The sequence below is a fragment of the Macaca mulatta genome, chromosome 2, assembly GCF_049350105.2.
Source record: "Macaca mulatta isolate MMU2019108-1 chromosome 2, T2T-MMU8v2.0, whole genome shotgun sequence".
Lineage (NCBI taxonomy): Eukaryota > Metazoa > Chordata > Mammalia > Primates > Cercopithecidae > Macaca > Macaca mulatta.
In genome coordinates this window covers 170,247,044-170,269,919 of record NC_133407.1, presented here as the reverse complement: position 1 = coordinate 170,269,919, position 22,876 = coordinate 170,247,044, and the positions used below count along the sequence as shown (strand labels likewise).

The window sequence follows — 22,876 nt, the reverse complement described above, 5'->3', positions numbered from 1 at the left end:
TAGTGGTTCTTTCCGTATTTTTTAATCTTAGCCCAAGATACACTTGATTTTTTTTTTTTTTTAACTGAACTGTGAGATAAGAAACTTTAGTTACTAGTGTTAATTCAGTAGCATGCCAGTTCATAGAGAGCCAGAATCTTCGGACAAGTGGCATCATGTCAGCTCTGGAGGTGAAAAACAGAAATTAAGAGCTAGCCCTAAAGAACTTGAGATCTTTGTCCAAGAGAGCTTACCTAAAGTTTTCCCCCAAAAAAGGAAAAAGAAAATTTCTGAAGTCATTCAGCAAAACTTTAAATCTTTTAAATCAATTACATTATGACTATTACTGAAGACATTGAAATAGGAGAGGAAAGTTGGCTGAAGAGCTCCATATGGCCAATAGCAAGTATAATTATGAATATTTTCCATATTTCAGAAGTAGGTTATCAATCAGCATATATTTACTATTTACTAATGAAAGACTTTATGTTCATCATAGGCAGTTTCACAGAGGCTCCTCGCTTTGTGTGACTTCCTAGCTTTACGAGGTAATAAAACCCTATTTAATTTTACAAAACATTCCTCTGTTACCCTAGAAAACAAAAGAGGTTTTTCATGGCATATGGTTTATTTTTACTTTTATCATTATAGTCCACAGAGGTTTTTTTTTTTTTTTTTAAATAAATATAAGAATTTTACTTATAAAAAGAATACTTTAGAAATAAATCACTGGACAGGAAAGAACACAGTTGCAAATCCATAACTTGCTTTGTAACTTGATAAATCACATAACCTCTTTGTGCCTCCCAGTTTACTTATTTGTCAAATAGGTATAATATTAGCCCTATCTACTCTAAAGGTGTGTTGAGGACTAAATTATATAACATAAATAAAAGCATATTTTAACCATACAGAAATACTGAAATGGAAGATGTATATTTAAATACAAAATTATTCTTAAGGCTGATCTGCTTTATTTTTCTTCCTTGCACTTAGCACTAACTGATATTATCCCAAATATTGATTTGTTTGTTGCCTGCTCCCCTACTCAAATTGTAGAGTATTCAAGCCCACACATGGCACGCACATAGTACATGTTCATACATAGTTCATTTATTTATTCTAATCAGAAGTTGTCTTCATAACTATGAAGAACAGTAGACAAAACTGTCATTTGAGGAAGCCTAGAATAAACAAAGAGAGAGGGCTGTGGGGAAATGCATTACTATCTTTTTCCAGCAATTTCCAAAAGAGTCTGCTTTCTGGGTCTGTATTTCAAAAAGGAAATAATTTCTGAGGGGAAAACTCTCATTGGAAGATACCTTAAAGGTAACCTACTTCAACCAGAAATAAGACATATTTGAGTCCCCCTCAAACACCAATGTTTGAACATCTCAGAGAACACATCAATTACTAGTACACGGAGCTTTTTCTATTCCTGACAATTACAGCCTTCTCTTTTACTGGACCAAAATCAATCTCTCTGTACTCTTCATGTAGCTCTGTCCCTTGAGGGCCTTAATAATGCAATTTCTGATAAAAACAACTTGATATATACTTCGTTTCATCAGTATCTTTTTGAATGTGAATACTATGACAATTTTTTCAGTTACTATTTTATTATTCAGAATCCCCTCTAGCTTTTCACATTCCTAAATGTAACAGAAAATTTAATTAATGAGTGAAAATGCTTTAACTGTTTTACAGAATAAGTTGTAATTTGTTGCTGATGAAATTCTAAATTAACATTCAGATATTTCATGCTTAGTTGCAGCATATGACCTAAGTGTACCGTACACTATAATGAATCCCATTTAGATGTAGGATAATTTAGGAACTCAGACACCGAAGATTAACTATAGGCATCATAGGATAGAAAGAATCAGGAGATCTGCCTTCTAATCCCATTACTGTCCCTTATCCTGTGAGTTAGGGCTGTTTCTTTCTGTGTAAAATTGAAGGCACCAAAATATATGCTCTGATATTTCTTTTGATTCAATATAAACTTGCAAAACCAAGAAAAGTGAAAACCTTCATATTTCTAGTTTTTAAATCATGAATTTGTGACCAACCAGTCCATGCTCTGAGAGGTAACTGAATAGGTAACATTGGTGGAGAAAGATTCAAACCAACAAGTTTCTGCTGCTCTATCAACTGCAGTAGTTTTCCACGAGCCTCCATACTTTGTCGATTCAATTCTGCAATCCGTTCCTCCATACTACCTGGTGCTAGAGACTGTGCTACTGGAAAAGTCTTTGAGAGAGGGAGAGAGAAAAAAAAAGTACAAATTGAATACTGAAAAATCTCTCACACGATTTATTTTATTTTATTATTATTTTTATTTTTTGAGATGGAGTCTTGCTCTGTCGCCCAGGCTGGAGTGCAGTGGCGTGATTTCAGCTCACTGCATCCTCTACCCCCCGGGTTCATGCCATTCTCCTGCCTCAGTCTCCCGAGTAGCTGGGACTAGAGGTGCCCACCACCACGCCCGGCTAATTTTTTTTTTGTATTTTTAGTAGAGATGGGGTTTCACCATGTTAGCCAGGATGGTCTCAATCTCCTGACCTCATGATCCGCCCGCCTCAGTCTCATACAATTTTGACTTACTAAGTGCCAGCAAGTTAGTATTCACAGCCCTTATTCTATATAAATGTGAATAGTGAGCACACAATAGAATTTACAGTCCCTTTGTCTAAGCACATATTCTGGGAAAAGCTTTTCTGTGTCTCTTAAGATCTGCAGAGCTGCACAAAAGATCACATGAGCAAAGAGCCTACTCCCAGTGAGCTGGTCTCTAAGTAAATGCCACACATCTTCGAAGACAGATCTGGGGTTTGACAGATTACAAAAGAGGATCTGCTGTCTTTGAAACAGAAGTTTCTATAATTACAATCTTCAAATATGCACCACTTGGCAAAGATTCTGGGAATCTTGTCACTCCTTCTAACCATATGTCAGCCTCCCCAGGCCACTTTTGGCCTAAGATATCTGATTCAAGAATAGTTGGTGACTGGAAAGAAATATGAGAGGTAGGGTAAAAAATAGCCACCCCAAAAATATAGCGTAAGTTTAATTTTAAAATTCCCCCACAAATGTGCTTATGTCATTCCTAATCATTTCATTATTCCTACTTATGTCATTGTTTCAGTCCTAGTTATTTCATTTCTTTTTGGGAAAAAACAATCTCTGATAAAAGTCACTGATTTTTAGCCTATGTCTATTAGTAATAAATAAATAGGAAAATCAGTATGAATTAAAGATCATTTTAGATTTCCAATTAAAAGAGGGTAGTGAAGACAGAAATATTAGATAGTCCCTTCTAGCTTGATCTATATACTAATTAGAAAAAGAGGCAAGCAAAACATTAGACTCTACTGTCTTTTTTAAACCAAGAGTTGCCTGTTATGAATAATCTTCAAAACTACAAACATATAAATGCCTCCCAATGACTCAAAATTGAGACAGTTGGTATTTACTTATATACACCACTACCAATGGCTGCCCTTTCCTAGCAATATTCCTTTCTGGCTCCTCTTCTGCCAGTTCCTTCTGTCTACTACTTCTATGATTCAATACCCATATTGCCCTTATTCCCCATGAGCCAGTGCTGACAGAGAAGGCCCTTACTCTATGGCCCACCTTACCCAGACCTTCCTCACCAAAGCCCTCCAACCACCACTGTTAAAGCCCTTATGAACACAGTCACCTCAGGAGCTTCTAATCCCCACTGACAGTATCCAGCTCCTCCTATCAGAAACATGACAGGAGCTGCTTTGGCTCTAGAAGGGGTAAAAGAAAGTGTCTACCGTCACTGGAACCAGCATTTGGAAGTCTTTTATAAACCCTCCCTAGCTGGAATTCAGAATTCTTATCTCACCCAGAAACAACGAAATGAAGATTTAGGTTACCAGGTTAGCCCACAAAGTTTATTTCACTTACAAAACTCCTGCACTATAATATGCAGACCTTTGCTACTCAAAGCGTGGTCCTCACACCAGCAGCACTGGCATCATTTGGGAACTTATTAGAAATGCACAGGTCCTACCTTAGACCTGCTCAATCAGAAACCACATTTCAGCAAGATCCCCAGATGATTAATATGCATATTAAAGTCTGGCTTTAATAATCCTTTAAAACGTTACTCCTGGCCAGGTGCAGGGTGGCTCATGCCTGTAAGTCCAGCACTTTGGGAGGCCGAGGCAAACAGATCACTTGTGGTCAGGAGTTCAAGACCAGCCTGGCCAACATGGTGAAACCCCATCTCTACAAAAAATACAAAAATTCACCAGGTGTGGTGGTGCGCACCTGTAATCCCAGCTACTTGGGAGGCTGAGGCAGGGGAATCACTTGAATCCAGGAGGCAGAGGTTGCAGGGAGCCGAGATCATGCCACTGCACTCCAGCCTGAGCGACAGAGTGAGACTCCATCTCCAAAAGGCAAAACAGGCTGGGCACAGTGGCTCATGCCTATAATCCCAGCACTTTGGGAGACTGAGGCAGGCAGATCATGAGGTCAGGAGTTCGAGACTAGCCTGACCAACATGGTGAAACCCCGTCTCTAATAAAAATACAAAAATTAGCCAGGTGTGGTGGTGTGTGCCTATAATCCCAACTACTCAGTAGGCTGAGGCAGGAGAATCACTTGAACCTGGGAGGCGAAGGTTGCAGTGAGCCAAGATCATGCCATTGCACTCCAGCTTGGGCAATAGAGCGGGACTCCGTCTCAAAACACACACACACACACACACACACACAAAACAAAACAAAACGAAAAAACCACCTCATTTCTATACGAAAACCCATTCTATGTCCTCAAAAATTAACTACTCATGATTTGAGGGCCAATACTCTTTTATGAGCCATTTTAAGAATAAAAATACTTTCAATTAACATGTGGTTATGTGGCAAACATTCAAGTAATATTAATTCTATACTTGATACTTAAAACTTCATCCTAACTTAATCTTAGCTTTCCTTCACATTTTATCTTTGTCCTATTTTCATTTATATAATTTTCCTTTTATGCTGTCTTGTCTTGTATGTACAACAGACTGATAAATAACCTGGACCTATTGTATTGAAGACATGCCAAAGCATAAGCCATCTAGCCTCAAAGCTTTCTAGGATCACTTCTGAAAAGAAGTTTCTTAAGATGCCCAAGCTAAAGTTCCTATTTAAATTCCTGTATGTCCCTAATCAATCCTTAAATGGTACTCACAGAAGTCATGTCACTTGCACTTTCTTGTTTGTTCAACTCCCGGAGTCCATCCCCTTGCTCTCCTCTGGGCTCAATAATACTATTTGTATGTGCCTTCATAGCTGAATTCTGCAATGTCAAATCAGCAATTCGTGTCATTATGTCCTTTCTTTGTATTAATGCCTCATTTGTTCTCAGCTGGTGCCCATCTCCCACTACTGGGAGCTCTTCTGAGAATGTGGGGCTTCTTGACTGTTGAGTGTTGGAATGGGAATTGCAGAGGGGCTGTGAGAGGTTAACAAAAGGAGCCTGAGTTTTGTTCTCCAAATCTTCTCCCATATGAGAGACTCTCCACCTCTGAGTGAAGAGACGATTCTCTTCACTTGAATTCTGAATATCTGTATCAACAGGTAAGGTCTTCTCTTCCCAATTTTGTTCCTTCTCAATTATTTCCACAGTTGGAGGAAGTCGTGGAGCAGGACGAGTTTGAACAGTCCTTCTCAATACTATAGATAAGAATTTAAAAATAACAAACATGTATTATTTTCCCATAGATTGACACTATACTCATCTCATTAGCCCACCATGGTAGTTAGAAAAGAATTTCAGTAGAAGTGTTTGGCTTCTGAACGCCTAAACTATTTTCAGCAGAGAACACACCAGCAATGTCACCCCTCGTAATCAAGTACAGAGACTTACCATGTTCCTTAAAGCATTTGTCAGTACCCTTGTGAAAAACCATCTGTCAAGTTCACATTGTAACACATATATTAATTCACATCTGGGAATACTGGGGAATGAGGAAGCAGGTATAAGTACCCAATTTAAACTGCAGATAGCCAGGATAGGCCTCTCTGAGGAAGTAAAATTTTTAAATGATTACATTGATTACATATGTAATAGGAACTAGAGCAAAGGACATTACAGGCAGAAACAGCAACATATGTGAAGGCTCAAAAAACAGGAAAGAGCAAAGAAATGAGGCCAGCCTACCTGTAGGATAGCAACAAGGAGAGAACTGAAAAAGCAGGAGATTAGAGAGGTGTGCAGTGGCCATTTCTGGCAAGCCTTTCAGACCATGTTAAACATTTTGTAATTTAATCTAAGAGCAATGAAAACCTAGAGAACGTCTGGCAATGATTTGATTTAAATTTCTTAAATGCTGTGGATAATTGGAGGATAGCAGAAATGGAAGCAGAAAATCCAGGAAGCAATTGTAATAGTCTAGAAGAAAGATGATAGTAGCTTTGACTAAGGTGTATTGGCATTAGAGATGATGAGAACTAAATAAATTTGAGAAATATTTTGGCAAAGAACTGACAGCAATGAACTAGAAATTGGGAGTGAGAAAAACACACAGATCAAGAAGACACATATCTTGAGTGGATGGTGATCACATTTACTGAGATGCTGAAGGCAAGAGGACAGACTTAGGGGAAGGAGGGCTTATCAAGAACCTAAGGTGCCCTAGGATTCATCTGTGTATCCATCCAAGCAGATGGATACATGGGTTTAAAAATCAAGAGAGACATCTGGGCTAAGATATCAAACTGAAAGTCACTGACATTTAGAAGGTATGAGAAGCCATGAGAATGAGTGAGATTATCCAGAGAGAAGAGTAGAGGGAGAAAAAAACCAGTATCAAGATATGAGGAACTCAACATGTAGGGTCAGGTAAAGGAGGGAAAAGCCACCAAAGCAGACTAAAATGGAGCAGTCAGAAAGATAAGGAAAATATTACACCAACATGGCATCAAGGAAACAAAGTGGTTAATTGTACATAATACCACTGTCAGACCTGGAAACATAAGGACAGAAAAATGTACCCTGGACTTAGTAACAGGGAGGCCACTGGAGCCCTCAGCAAGAGTAGTTTAGATGGAATGCCCTAATTGAAAGGAGGGATGCTTCTAGTTCAAGACTACAGACTGAGCACACATTTATCTCACCTCTTTTCATTGACAGCAAGGACATATAAAAGGAAATAAACCCACAATCAGTAAAGAGAATAGTCTGGGAAGAGAATCATTAGCAAACAAGATATTTCAGCAAATCTCTGGAAGACTAGGAGTAGATGGAAAGCATGTGAAAGAGTACAACTGAGCAGAAACCATACTCCAGAATACATATACATTAGAAGGAAATGACAGGTGAAAGCCAGTATCTGGGGGTGGGGGGAACCCTGAAAAGGCTGCAGTCACAAAGCTGACAGGTACAGAGGAAGAAAATGAGAAGTAGAACTGAAATCTGGGGAATTACTTGAAAATTTGTCTACTGCATGCTTTTTCCAGTCAAGCTGCTGCACACCACTTCCCTGAACTGTCCTCCTAAGCAAAAAATCAAGGATGGAAACAGTAAATGTGAGCACCCCAAGTGAATGGCTGGATCCTAGTTACATATTCTAAAAGGAAACCCATAGTTAGTAAATCGTACCCATATACACAAAGCAACCACATAAGGGAAAGTCTACTGGGAAAATAGACCTAGACTTATCGACATCACAGAAAAGAAAATGTATGACAACCACCTACAATATTGAACTTATTCATTCTTAAATACAAATGAACAATAGGAAAAAACCAGCAGCACAAAAGAAAAAAGCCAAGACAGGGAAACTGAACAGATCAAGAAGAAAAGAAAATTCAGGTACAGAAGAAAATAAAAGAAAATTCATAGTAGAATTCTAACTAGTATCCTCAGAAAAGTTTCTGGAAGATACTGCATTCATAATAAGTATCAATGAAAAAAGGACAATCAGACAAGTAAGGGCTCTTGCTTGGAAATTAAAAATACAATTGACGAAATTTTAAAAATCCAAAAGACAGGCTTGAATATAAAGTGAAAAAATCTTCCAGAATCTAAAAAGTAAGATATAAGGCCAAATACATAAGAAAATCCCAACGATCAACATAAATTTTCCCCCAAACTGAAGAAAGTCATATGTCTTCATACTGAAAGGTCCAACTAGTGTCTCACAGTGCAAGAAGGTAAAAACCCATATTTAGGCATACCTTGTGCAACTTCAGGATAAAAACAAGAGATCAATCCTAAAAGCTTTCTCAGAAAAAAAAAAAAAAAAGTAGGTCCAATATAAAGAAATAGAAGACATCTCATTATCAGACATCTCAACTGAACACTGAATACTAGAAACCAATGGAATAATGTCTTTAATTTCTCAGGAAAAAGAACTCTTGACCTAGAATTCTTTAGCCACATTATCAATCAAGTGTAAGAGAAAAATGAAAACATCTTCAGAATTTCAAGAACTCAGAGTTTACCTTGCATATGCTTTTTCTGATTATTTCTTTCAGAAAATTGTGAAAGAAAACTAAATAATAAGAGGAAACAAGTGACCCAATCCAGGTGTGCAATGATACCAAGACCCAGGATGAGAGCTATGCAGAAGGCCCAGCAAGCAATAAGCAATCAGTGAAGGCTGCAGCAAGTTTAAAGGGCTTTGAGAAGGTGTCTCTGGGATGAAAGCAGATTCCATGCCACAGACAGTATGACAAAAGGACTTGAAGATATGGTGAAAGCACATTATTCTTTTGTCAACAAAAGAGTAAAGGCAATTTGAAAGTCTACACAAAGCAAAAACTGTACAAGAAAGTCACAGTATAAATATATAGCAAAAAGAGTCTGAGCTCTCATAACATGAAATAAGAATTCACCTTGATTTTCACAAGAACTTTTTCCTTTGTTTGGCCCAAGCACTGGCAGTAACAATGGATTCGAAAAGAAAATGTAATGGTTATTTATTTGTTTTCACTTGTCAATATGTATATAGACAAGACACAGAAAACACAGTTGTTGCAATGGAAGAGAAGGTTAATGTAATCAAACTTAATAATGTGAAAGGGAAAGGATAATTAACTGAAGATGGGAAGTAGAAAACAGAAGTAAAGCAGAAGGGAAGGGATGCTAGTATTTCATGTAGTGGAAGTCAAGAAATACTATCTAAAGTTAAAAAAGAAATAGAAAGTATTTAAAGTAACAAAAAAGATTAAAAATAAAAACAAAACTATCCAGAGTAGAGAAGGGAGGTAGGTGTTAGGGTGAATTACACTCTCTTCTTTCATAGGGAGAGTCTGTAATTATTATGTAAAGTTGGTATCTCAAGAAAAGAGTTGCAAAAATATTTTATATTAATTACGGAGACAATTACCAAATAAACAAAAATCAAATTGGAATAAAAATGACTGCCTTTAGGGGAATGTACTGTGAAAGTTGTCAGAATGAAAATGGAGTCATTTGGCCGGGCGTGGTGGCTTACTCCTATAATACCAGCACTTTGCAAGGCCGAGGTGGGCGGATCACCTGAGGTCAGGAGTTTGAGATCAGCCTGGCCAACATAGTGAAACTCAGTCTATACTAATAATACCAAAAAAAAAAAAAATTAGCCAGCCGTGATGGTGCACAACTGTAATCCCAGCTACTCAGGAGGCTGAGGCAGGAGAATAGCTTGAATCCAGGAGGCAGAGGTTGAGGCAGGAAAATAGCTTGAACCCAGGAGGCAGAGGTTGCAGTAAGCTGAGATTGCACCACTGCACTCCAGCCTGGGCGACAAGAGTGAAACTCTATCTCAAAAGAAAAAAAAATTGAGCAGTTTGTGTCAGGGCACAAGTGACTTTATCAGAGTCACTTTATCAGACACAAGTGACTGATAAGTGGAGCCTCAAAGAGCCAGGAAGGAAGGGTTCTCATGCATGTATGACTGATAACAACTATTTAAGAGATTTCAAAAACCAGAACCTTGCACAAAGGCCTCCACAATCTTACACAAAAAATAATTCTGCGATGACATCTGCCCAACAACCAACCTTAGATTGATGCCACCCTTGTTACTGATCCTTGTAGCCAAGGATAGTTGTCTCAAAACAACTTAGATAATCCTCCTCATTTCCCCTTTAAAAACTCTTGTCTTCCTTTACTTCCCTGAATATGCCCACCATATTCCCATTGCAATGGTCAATCCCAAATAAATATCAGTTTCTTTTAGAGAGTCTCTCTCTGGGTTAAATTGACAGTACTTTTTTTAAAACCACATAAAATATGAATTAGAATAAACACTTTAAAATAAGCAATGAATGGGAGATCAGAAAATGAAATGAAACTGCACACAAATACAAATACACACACACACACACACACACACACACTACTCATTCAAGAAGCATGGCTGTAAAGAAAAGGAGAAATAAATCAATAGCTAGAGGAAAATATTTATGATGGGAAATGCTACAGCAATATTGTCCAATATGGCAGCTTCTAGTCATATGTGGCTATTCAAAGTTAAGTTAATTAAAATTAAATAAAATTTAAAATTTTAATTTCTCAGTCACACAAGCCACATCAGGTGCTCACTAGCCCCATGCGGCCAGTGGCCACCATTCTGGATGGAGCAGATACAGAACATTTTCATCAACCCAGAAAATTCTATTAGACAAGGCTATCCTAAAAGAGAACTGAATGCTGATGAAGGGCCCTACATATCACCCATTTTCATCTGCATATTCTGTTTAACTGAATAATTCTTTATATGTGAGTATTCCAAACAATGCTTGAAAAATATAATAAAACATCACCAATTCAAATACCTATTCACAAGCATCTCTGTCTGCACATTATAAAATAAGTGGGCAGTTATTTCAAATGAATACTTGCTGAAGATACTAACAAAATGTTGTCTATAGCAATCCTTGACAAACTTGCTTTAACAAGCATTTAGTAAGTTTGTGATCAGAGTAAAAATATTTATTGTAACTGTTTCTTACAAATAATTTTAAGCTATTTTATGATCACCAATGAAAAATATTTACAACATCTAAGCAAAGATCATTAGACAAGCCTATTAACAACATGCAAACATTTGAACAACTAACTAATTTAAAGAATAAAAGTCTAGGCTGAACAGAAATCAGAACTGAAATCGTATTTCCCGAATCTTGCCAGAGATAATAATACCTTCTAGCCCTCTGAAGAGTAAATACTGAATCATACACTGATAGAGCTGTAGGGAGCATTAAAGATAAAGAAATATCTTCTCATTTCATAGATGGAAAAACTTAGGTCTAAAAAAGGTAAACCATCTGAGCCTCATGCCTCACAGCTAGTCAAGAATAAATGGGCCAAAATGCCAGCACTTCTGACTCTCAGCCTGGCACTGTCACCACTGCACCACACTGATCTGACAAATGCTACATCTGCATTACAAATAACAAAACAGAATTTTTAATAGCAAGGATTTGTCATTTTATTTTACCCCTTGGGCTTCTTCATGTCCTTTATTGGAAACATACATCAAAGTGCAGAAAACTGCACAAAATTCGTATGTCCCAATAACAATTAAGTTATTTTTCTGTTCCCCTATGTAAAAATATAAAAAAATTTTTAAAAGAAATAAAAATTCAGGCTAATCAGACCTAAATAATATTTTTCAAAAAACTTCAGAAGAGAGTTTAAGATACTGGTTCTTTTTTTGACCAAAGAACTCTTTGAAAATGAAGTAAAAACAATAGCTCCAGAAAAAATGTACATGGGGACAAATAAATCTAATTTTCCCAACAATGAAGTAGTTCATGGGACTTCTGAAGACCATTCATGAACCCTAAGTTAAGAATCTTTGAGCTAAGAATTAATAATACATTCTTAACCTGTTTACTCTACCTGTGAGATGCAAAAGTAACTCTAAAGCTATTTTTAATTGTCCATTAACTTTTATTATAAAATTCCCTCAACTGAGCTGAAAACTTTTGATGAGAAAGAGGTGAATATGATGACAAGATGTCACTTACACGACCCTTAAAGTCATAGTTCTCACCTTTCCTTAGTCTAACTTTCATTACTCTTTGGAGTATAATCTCCTGCTTCTAACTCTTTCATATGCTCATGGATCATTGGGACAAAAGGGATTCCCCTTATTCTGCATCTTAATGCTAAGGACTCTGATCTTTTGATCTGAGTTTAATACTTACAATGTTTAATAAAATAGACATGCAATAAAATTAATTAAATGTCACACATGACCACAGGTATCCTACACATAGCATGAAAAGTCTTCCTTCAGCTTAAAGGCTATGTGTGGTAATCAAATGTCTTTTTCAATTCTGTTTTTCATGTAATGGTAAACGTAATACATTGTACAAATGGAACATAAAAAACAACTTTCATGTAACTTTAGAAGAAAACTTACCGTCCTGAAGAGGAGAGAATTTTAAGTTGCTCTTCTGCCTGGGTGGTGTTAACAACACAGCTGGCTCAAAAATATGTGCTGGAAAATTCTTGGCCAGTGTCATGTTATCTGGAGGGTCTGGCACCTGAGACAGTTTAACAGGCAACTCTTCCTGTGGGAATTCAACCACCTCTTCCTCTCTGAACATCAATGGCACTGAGACATTGGCATTTACAGCTGGACCCTCTGAAGAAGATGAAAGGATATTAGCATAATAGGAACAAAAAGAAACTATGGGCACATTTCAGGTATTTATTCTTTTTTCTTTTGTTTTTTGTTTGTTTGTTTGTTTTTTGTTTTTTGAGACGGAGTCTTGCTCTGTTGCCCAGGCTGTGGAGTGCAATGGTGCGATCCTGGCTCACTGCAAGCTCCGCCTCCCGGGTTCACGCCATTCTCCTGCCTCAGCCTCCCGAGTAGCTGGGACTACAGGTGCCTGCCACCACACCCGGCTAATTTTTTGTATTTTGTTTAGTAGAGACGGGGTTTCACCGTGTTAGCCACGATGGTCTCGATCTCCTGAGCTCATGACCCGCCCGCCTCGGCCTCCCAAAGCGTTGGGATTACAGGTGTGAGCCACTGTGCCCGGCCCAGGTATTTATTCTTAAATGCATCTCAATAGAGTGCAAAATTCACATGAATCAACATGGTTCCTGGAGCCTTCACTTTCTAGGCTGTATCCTCCTCTGCCAATCATTCATGGGCAGGCTCCTGGTGAGCTAGTACTGAGAAGAAGTTACTATTTTTGAGAGAGTCATTGGGGCCTCAAAGCCATGAAAAGCGAGCCACTTAGGGACTCCTAAAAAATCCTATGTGGCACTCTAGAGTTTATCTTTTTCTTTTTTTCTGTTTTTTCAGACTGGATCTCACTCTGTCACCCAGGCTGAAGTGCAATGGAGCAATCTTGGCTCACTGCAGCCTCGACCTCCCAGGCTCCAGTTATCTTCCCGCCTCAGCCTCCCGAGCAGCTGGGACTATAGGCATGTACCACCACACCCAGCTAATTTTTTGTATTCATTGTAGAGATGGGGTTCACCATGTTGCCTAGGCTGGTAGAATTTTTCATTATTTGTTATGGATAGCTTTTTAATGGTCATAACAAGTAATAAAATGGCTAAAATGGGGCACATTAATGCACTGACCTCCATATACAAGGCTCATTACAAAACAAGGAACTTCACAGGTCATGCATTATCACAACATAGTCACATTCCATATTATTTTAAAAGAGTTACAAGAGCTGAGACTCAGGAAGATATGACATAAATCTTTGGTCTCACCAACATAAATCTTTCTGACTTTTTCCACAGGCAATAACAAGAATTAACAATAATTCTACAATACACTTCCTCCCAGCCCTTCTCACCTATAGGATAATCAAAAGTTTTCTCAGTAGTGAAGCTTAACTCAGATAACAGTAAAGCACTAACATATTCCTTTACTGAGATATTAATAGCAAGACTTGCCGGGTGTGGTGGCTCACGCTTGTAATCCCAACACTTTGGGAGACCAAGGCAGGCGGATCATGAAGTCAGGAGTTCGAGATCAGCCTGGCCAACACGGTGAAACCCCGTCTCTACTAAAAACACAAAAATTAGCTGGGCATGGTGGCACGCACCTATAATCCCAGCTACTCAGGAGGCTGAGGCAGGAGAATCGCTTGAAACTGGAAGGCGGAGGTTGCAGTGAGCTGAGATGGCGCCACTACACTCCAGCCCGGGTGACAGAGTGAAACTCCATCTCAAAAAAAAAAAAAAAATAGCAAGACTCTACCAGAAGACAAAGATCTGCCCTAGCCATTGAGTTTACTTCATGCAAGTTAAATTTTGGTCAGTCACTTCTTAGAATCCATCCTAAGAAAACGGTTTTAAATACATAAAACACTTTTCTTACAGATACTCATCAAAGTCTTACTTAAAAGTAAAACACATGAAAAAACAGAAATGTCCAATTCAGCCTATAGCACATGATAGCACATGAGATGAAGAAAGAATTTCAAAACAACACTACCACACATGAACAAAAGTTATGTATTTCTAAAATTCAGTATTTTTCTCTTTCCAAAATCATCTCTTCTGAATCTAGAGCACTGTGATTAAAAGTGCTAGCACTCTCATTGATCTAGGTGTCTGGTTCTGCTACTTTCTACCTATGTGCCTTTGCTAAGTTACCAACCCTCTCTGAGTCTCAGTTTCCTCTAAGGATAACACTAATGGGGATAACAATAACACCTACCTCATCAGACTATTATGACATGAATTGAAATTATGCATGTAAGACTTAACAAGTATCTGGCATAGAGCAAGCATCCAATATTAGCTGGAAAAGTAGTGGCAATTGTAGTAGTAACAATACTGTACATGCATAAACAGTCAATAAGTCTATATAAGTTTAGAGATTTAAGGTTTGGTTTGTTATCTAAGGCCATTAAGTAATTGAATGACAGTCTGAGATAATAAGAACACACTCACCTGAACTGTCCATATTTCTTCTACCTGTGGCTCCCCTTTCTGATGCCTGAATTTCTTGTCTGTTATTTATCACAGGACAGTTCTTAATAGCATGTGTGAGTGATATAAGTTGCTCGTCTGTTGTGACCATGTACTGCTGAAGTCTTGCCTGGAGAGGAAAACATATGAAATAATATTATTAGCATATCAAACATCAAACGACCACCTAGAAAGCAAACCACACAAAGGATATGTGTGTGTTTACGTATGTATAACATCATCATTTTAAATACTTCAGGAATTTGAGACTTTCATTCAAATGAAAGAAATGCTATTTATAATTATAAATATTCTAATAGTTCCATGATAGGAGAATGGTTAAGTAAATCATGAAATGGTAATTAATAAATATCCTGCTATAACAATAAGAATGAACCTTTCTACAGGGCTTTCCATTTACAAAACCTCTTCAGGATGTTTCAACTGACTCTTAAGCTACCCCCAAGAGACACAGATACATGAGGTGGAGGAAACAATGAATATTACCCAGGCATTTAAACTGATAAACATGAACAGCACAAAATTCTGTATGTAATTAATACAAATATTAATTACAACTTGATTTTTATATATGAGAATGAGACAGAACATTTTATATATGTATATAGATATTCTCATATTTGTCTATATGTGTGTGTGTATATATACATATTTTTAATATTACATAAAGGTTTTTTTTTTATTTAAAAGATCACCCACAAAATACCATACCCATAGATTTACTTTCTGGCACAGAGCTGAATGTGTTAAGCGTTTGGAATTCCATTCTTACATGTAAAAGTCAAACAGATTGCCCAGAAGGTTAGATGAATTTGTTTTGTTCTTTATATTTTCTACAGGGATGATATAAGTAGGTCATCTAAAAACATCAGGTTTGATCACTACCACATAATGCTCATCTTTGTTATGTATTAGTGTTACGCAAATGGTTCTTGGAAGTAGAGAAGATTGCAGGTAGAAGGAAGAAAAAGAGAGTTCTGTAAATTGCTGACACCCTGTAATAATGACAAAGAAAACCCAAGGATGGCAGCTAGTAACAAACTTCTATCTAATATATATCTCATGTATGCTTAGAGAGATACAGACATTTGATAAAAGTCAGGTGCAGCCAGACATCAGAAATATTATTAATAGTACTGCTCAATGAAGTATAGTAAACATTTTTATACCACCAGTCCAAATTTTTTCCCAAATTTCATACTCATATATCCAGTGGCCTACTCAACACTTCCATCTAGAATTCAAACAGACTTCTCAAACTTAAAACATATAAAGCCAAATTCCTCCTAAAGCCTTCTTTACCTTATAAATGGCAACTGCATCATTTTAATTATTCAGCCCAAAACTTTGGAATTATCCTTGATTCTTTTCCAATATCCTCTACTTGACTCCATATCCAATAAATTAGCAGACTACATTGGTCAGCCTTCAAAATATATTCATAACTTGATCACTTTTCACACCCTCTCCCACTTCCACCCTAGAACAACTTGCCATGTCTCACCTGAACTATTCCAATAACTCCTCATGTAATATTCTGCTTTTGTGTTTGGCCACCTACTCTAGTCCCATACTGTTCCCAAACTGTATGCTGAGGCACCTCAGGGTACTAAAGTGAACTTACAGGGGCACCAAGGGAAAATTTAAATCTTCAAGGGAAATAGTGATGCTTGCCATCTATCAGACACTGGTGAACTATTAGCTCAGGACAGTTCACAGTTTCAATGTCAGATTGCATTACATTCCTTTTGATGATGTCAAATCTTCTCATGGCTGGGCTTTCAGCAGTTGCTAGGTTAAAAAGAAAAAAAAAAAAAAAAACAAGTTCTGGAGGAAAATCAGTGTGGAACAGGAAATAAGAATGATTGTGTCCCAACTGATTCCAAGCATTGAGAAGTGGTACAGTGCTCAAAAGGTATATATAACCCATTAGTAAATCATTGTAGTTACTTAAGAAAAAGTAATACTTTTCCTCAAACAGCCCCTCAGTTGTTAGGATATAGTTGTTTGGACTTAACAAGTAGAACTGTTTTTGGCCTAGGGGTGTTATAAGACACTAAGGGCACTGCAACCCAAGAAAGGGCACTAATCTCTCATCTAGTTTAAACATAGCCCAGAGTGATCTTCTTAAACCCAAGACAAATCACATCTCTTCTCTTTAGTGGTTTCCCATTTCACTTAGCATAAAAGCCCATGTCTTTAATCAGCATGCAAGGCCCTATGTGATTGGGCTTACCTGATCTTATCTCCTACCTCTCTCTTCCCCATACTCTACTCTTGCCCCACTGATCTCCTTGATGACTCTAAGTTCACCAGTCACACTCCCACCGTAAGACCTTCGCACTTCCTTTTCCTTTGCCCAGACTGCTCTTCTCTCAACTACCCACATGCTCACTCCTCACCTCTTCCAGGTCTTGGCTCAAATGTCACTTCCTCAGACAGGAATGGCCCATCTCATTTGTAACTGCATCCTACCCCATCCTGTGCATTTCCTATGCCTTTACGTGCTTTATTTTTCTTCGAAGTACATATCACCATCTAACTTACTATACTTCAACTTTCTGTTTTTAGGATTTATTTAGAATGTAAGCTCCATGAGGGTAAAGTTTTCTATATTTTGTTCACTATTCTATTTCCTGTACCTAGAACAGTACCAGGCCCACAGCGGGTATTCAACAAAGATTTGTTAAGTAAATCAGTACATTTTAAAACTGCACATCTTCCCAGGATAATTAAAAACATATGTTCTGCAAAAATATGTATATGAATGTTCATAGCAGCATTATTCATACCAGACAAAACGTAAAAATAACCCAAATGTTCATTAACTAATGAAGGGATAAATAAAATATGGTATATCCATACAATGGAATATTATTGGGCAATACAAAGGAATGAAGTACTGATACATGCTAAACATAAATTAACCTTAAACATTATGCTAAGTGAAAGAAGAGCACATATTACATTATTCAATTTCTATGTAATATCTGTATTAGGCAAATTCACAAAAAGAGAGACTGAAGAGTGACTTCTAAAGGGTACAGGATTTCTCTCTGGAGTGAGGAAAATATTCTGGATTTAGATAATGGTGCTGGCATACAACTTCAAATATACTAAAAACACTGAATGGTACATTTTAAAAGGGTGGACTTAATGGTATGTGAACTATATTATCAAATTTGTATGTGGTTTGGGTTTTTTGTTGTTGTTTTGTTTTTTTAGAGACAGGGTCTCACTCTGTCACCTAGGGTGGAGTGTAATGGCAAAATCGTAGCTCACTGCAGCCTCAAATTCTTAGGCTCAAGTGATCCTCCTGCCTCAGCCTCCCAAGCGGTTAGAACTACAGGCATACGCCACCATGCCCAGCAAATATTTTTATTTTTTGTAAAGACAGGTCTCACTCTGTTACCCAGGCTGATCTCAAACTCCTGGCCTGAAGTGATCTGCCCACCTTGAAAAATGTTGGGATCAAAGGTGTGAGCCACTGTGCCTAACCCTATATTATCAATTTAAAAAAGTATACATCTCATCATCTAATGTCCATTAACACAAACACAATTTCGCCATCACTTGTCTAGTCTCTTCTGGCTGATAAATAAAAGTAATAATAACTACCATATGAGAACAAAAAGGACGAATAAAGTAAGACTGTGTACACTCAAGAAGCACACAGTCTCACTGACAAGTACACATGTAAGTATAAAACAATTTGATGAACGCAATAATACCAATATCCAGACAGTATCAGAAGTACACAAAGAAGCAAGGTGCAGTGGCTCATGCCTGTAATCCCAGCACTTTCAAGGGCCAAGGTGGGCGAATCGCTTGAGCCCCAGAGTTCAAGACCAGCCTGGGAAATATGGTGAAACCCCATCTCTACAAAACATAAAAAGTTAGCTAGGTATGGTGGTATGTACCTGTAGTCCCAGTGACTTGGGAGGCTAAGGTGGAAGCATCACTTGAGCCCAGGAGGTCCAGGCTGCAATGAACTCATGCCACTGCACTCCAGTCTGGGTAACAGAGTGAGACACCATCTCAAAAAAAAAAAAAAAAAAAAAAAAGTGCACAAAGGAAGAATGCTCAATGCAGCATGGAAGCAATAGGTTTTCCACAAGAGAACTGTGTAAGTCTTTTAAAAAAGAAAAGGAGCCATTAGTCAAGCAGCAAAGAGGACTTTATGTAACAAATATGAAGATACTGTGAATAACTGTAAATGGCATCTGATGTGATTGCAAAAGGACTCCTCAAAGGCCATCTTCTGCTGCTTTGAAATTAAAAGTGGCTATCATAACACTCATTTCACATTTTGGATTAACTACTGTAACACTGGTAGTTATAATTTAAATGCAGACTCTGTCTTCCCACTAAATAGTAAGTCTCTTAAAGACAGGGAGACAGTCCATATGCTACTTCCAAGCTTCTACTATAGTACCTCCATTTAATAAATGTTCAATAATACCTACCACTGATGATAATAATGACTGATAAGTAATCACATCAACACAGTTAAACCAAAAGCAACTCTAAGAGAATCCAGTACGTGTTTAAAGATGTTTTATACCACTGAACACACAAAGTTGGGATCTCATCTGAGTACCTGTGTAGTAGCGTTTTCTTCTCTAAGACGAAGAATTTCAGCTGTCAGAGCATCAATGAGCTCTCGATGATCACCTAATACTTGTTCCAGTTGTTGCCTTGTCTCTACTTCTTTACGTAGCTGGATCTCACTCTGCAAAAAGATATCAAATAAACTTCCACCAATAGCCTCACATGTTGAAAACTAAAAGTTTGCACTCAAAGCTGGCAAAGAAGATATTTACAAAGAAGCATATATTATGTGACAGTAATGACAAAGATTTTTATTAAACGGTTTATTATATTTAATTAAAGAAAATGTGCTGCTTTATCCTCTTCCCTTCCTTAAATAGAATAAAATGAACAAAATGTTATATAAAATTAAGTCACTATATTTTTTGTAGAAAGAAAGTAGAGGGATATACATATACATATTGTTTGAATATACACTGACCATCTCTAGAAAGATACACTGGTATCTGGTAATAATAGTTGGCTAGAAGTAAGCAAACATGCTAGCTGGAAGTTAGTGATGAGAGTTAGTACAATCTGCTGTATCTCTGAATTTCATAACGTGACTATATCGCCAATTCAAAAATTAAACTTGTTAAAATATAATTTAAAATAAATGACAACTTTAAATGGTTTAACTTTGTAAAGCAAGTGATTAACTTAAAAGTACATGCTTCTGGCCAGTCGCGGTGGCTCACGCCTGTAATCCCAGCACCTTGGTAGGCCAAGGCGGGCAGATCATGAGGTCAAGAGATCGAGACCATCCTGGCCAACATGGTGAAACCCCGTCTCTACTAAAAATACAAAAATTAACTGGGCATAGTGGCGTATGCCTGTAGTCCCAGATACTCATGAGGCTGAGGCAGGAGAATCTCTTGAACCTGGGAGGCAGAGGTTGCAGCAAGCCAAGATCGTGCCACTGCACTCCAGCCTGGCAACAGAGCAACACTCTATCTCAAAAAAAAAAAAAAAAAGTACATGCTTCTAAGCCTGCAATACTTTCCAAGAGCCAAAAGTATACTGCTGAAGATTCCTGAGTTAAGGGTGAAAGAATGTTAAGGTTTTAATAGGTCTGACAATACAACGAATCTTTAATTAAAAAGTTAATTTTAGGGTCAGGTGTGGAGGCTCACGCCTGTAATACCAACACCTTGGAAGGCCAAGATGGGCAGATTGCTTTCAGCTCAGGAGTTTGAGACCAGTCTGGGCAACATAGTGACACTCTGTCTCTACAAAAAAATACAAAAATTGGCTAGGTGTGGTGGCATGCACCTGTGGTCCCAGCTACTTGGGAGACTGAGGCTGGAAAACCACTTAAACCCGGGAGGTGGAGGTTGCAGTGAGCCGAGATCATGCCACTACTGCACTCCAGCCTGGGCAACAGAGTGAGACCCTGTCTCAAAAAAAAAAAAAAAAAAAAAAAAAAACAGCAATTCAATTTTAGGAAGACAGCTATAGAGACACTGAAACATCTGTATTAAGTTGGCAAATCTATCTTATTAAATAATAAAGTTTTCTTAAACATTTTTGTCATATTTGTATAACAGGCTTAAGTACATAACAGTTTAAATAGATTTTCAAAGATTAAACACATAGCTAACTCTAATTCTGTGACATTCTGTGGATGATTACTTGAAATCAAATTAAACAAACAATTCTTCGTTGTTTTTTTTTTTTTGAGACAGAGTCTCGCTCTGCTGCCCAGGCTGGAGTACAGTGGCGTGATCTCGGCTCACAGAAACCTCTGCCCCCCAGGTGAAAGTAATTCTCCTGCCTCAGCCTCCGCAGAAGCTGGGATTACAGGCACCCGCCACCATGCCCGGCTAATTTTTGTATTTTTAGTACAGACAGGGTTTCACCATATTGAGGCCAGGCTGGTCTTAAACTCCTGACCGCAGGCAATCCACCCACCTCGGCCTCCCAAAGGGCTGGGATTATAGGCATGAGCCACCGTGCCCAGCCAAACAAATAATTCTTGCTTATTTTATAAATTATTTTTACAACAATAAAACATCTCCCACTTAGACACTGAAGCCGTACATGAGTTTCCAGACATAAAGGGAACATGAAGAATTCTCCCACATATCAAGTCTACCACTTATAGGCAATGCCACTCTCCAAACTGAACGTGGGAGTAGGAAGCAGAGAATAGCAATAGAATGCAGACACAGTTAACAGTTCTATTTAATCTACAACTGTCAAACGGTAATATTTAATATTAGCACAAGATATAATTATATAAATGGCAGATTTACCCTACTAATTATATTGCTAAAGCTCTTATTAAAATTAAAATCACTTATCTGAGCATGTATCAACTAATGACAGAAAAGATTTAAGGGATAAGCCTTTACTGCAGATAATCTAAAATTGAGGTATTTTAAACAAAGCTATTCAAATTTGACTGTACTTTATTTGGAGGTTGCAATAAATGGAGAGGAAAAACAACTCATGCATTTCTGTCTGAAGAGAAGACTCTAATAACCTAATGTTCTTACCTCTTTAAGGTACCGAACCAGGCGACAGAGGGAGCTCACCAATGACAAAGTGAAGCCTGTAAGACCCTGACTGCTCTGCAGTCCCTTGACCTCGCGACCTGTCCACCGCTCATATTCTTCCATTTCGTGTTCCACTTCATGTATCATGTGTTTGAGGACGTCCAGGTTGGAATTAGTCCTATTTGGTAAGTCTGCAGAAGTTGTGCTACCTGATAACATGTTTTTCTTCGGCTTGGAAAGAGCATGCAAATTCGGTTTTCTTTTCACTGATAATGAGAGAAGTCATTCTATTTTAAGACCAGGAAAAATTATGACCAGAAAACTACTAGAAAAACTTTTGACTATCGTTCACAATTTATAAAAGGCTTTCATAGATGATATCACTATTTCTCTCATAAAAATTAAACAGTTTAAACCAGATTTACACTAGCTATAATGAATGCACTAGAACCACCGTTCCAGAGTTACATGTGGTAGGAGACATTTCTTGGCTACCATTCAACAAACTCTTAGTTGGAACCATGTGGATGAGATTAAGGGGAAAAAACACTGACTAAGAGATTAAGACAGCTGTATCAAGTTACATGTTTAATAATTCATCTTTGTAAATTAAGGGACTGAACCTTTATTTAACAGCTGTTTTTGCTTCCTTGAGTTCAGCACGTGTCCCACAACATAGCTTGAGTCTAGAGTCTCAGTAGATTCTTCAGGCTGAAGCCTGGTTTGGAGTCTCTTGACAGCATTGGTAGCATTCAGAGCAGCTAAAAGGAAGAACATTTCCAGAAGTATCTCAAGTGAACAAACTTCTTAAGAAAGTATTTCAATTGACAGATCCATCAGTATTTTAGTCAATTAGGCTAAGGCAGTCAAAACTC

The 22,876-nt window shown here is 37.7% G+C and overlaps 1 protein-coding gene across 5 annotated transcripts in view; it reads right to left on the bottom strand.

Moving 5' to 3' along the window:
* Positions 1-22,876, bottom strand: part of SPICE1 (spindle and centriole associated protein 1) — a 64,198-nt gene that overhangs the window by 3,603 nt on the left and 37,719 nt on the right. For all 5 annotated transcript variants that reach the window (XM_077993942.1, XM_077993941.1, XM_015129880.3 and 2 more), the window contains 7 exons: positions 22,625-22,762; positions 22,002-22,267; positions 19,514-19,645; positions 14,875-15,022; positions 12,368-12,592; positions 5,197-5,681; positions 2,052-2,232 (listed from right to left, as the gene is read on the bottom strand). In XM_077993942.1, the coding sequence (XP_077850068.1) occupies positions 2,052-2,232; positions 5,197-5,681; positions 12,368-12,592; positions 14,875-15,022; positions 19,514-19,645; positions 22,002-22,267; positions 22,625-22,762 (1,575 nt within the window). The remainder of the gene's footprint in view (positions 1-2,051; positions 2,233-5,196; positions 5,682-12,367; positions 12,593-14,874; positions 15,023-19,513; positions 19,646-22,001; positions 22,268-22,624; positions 22,763-22,876) is intronic.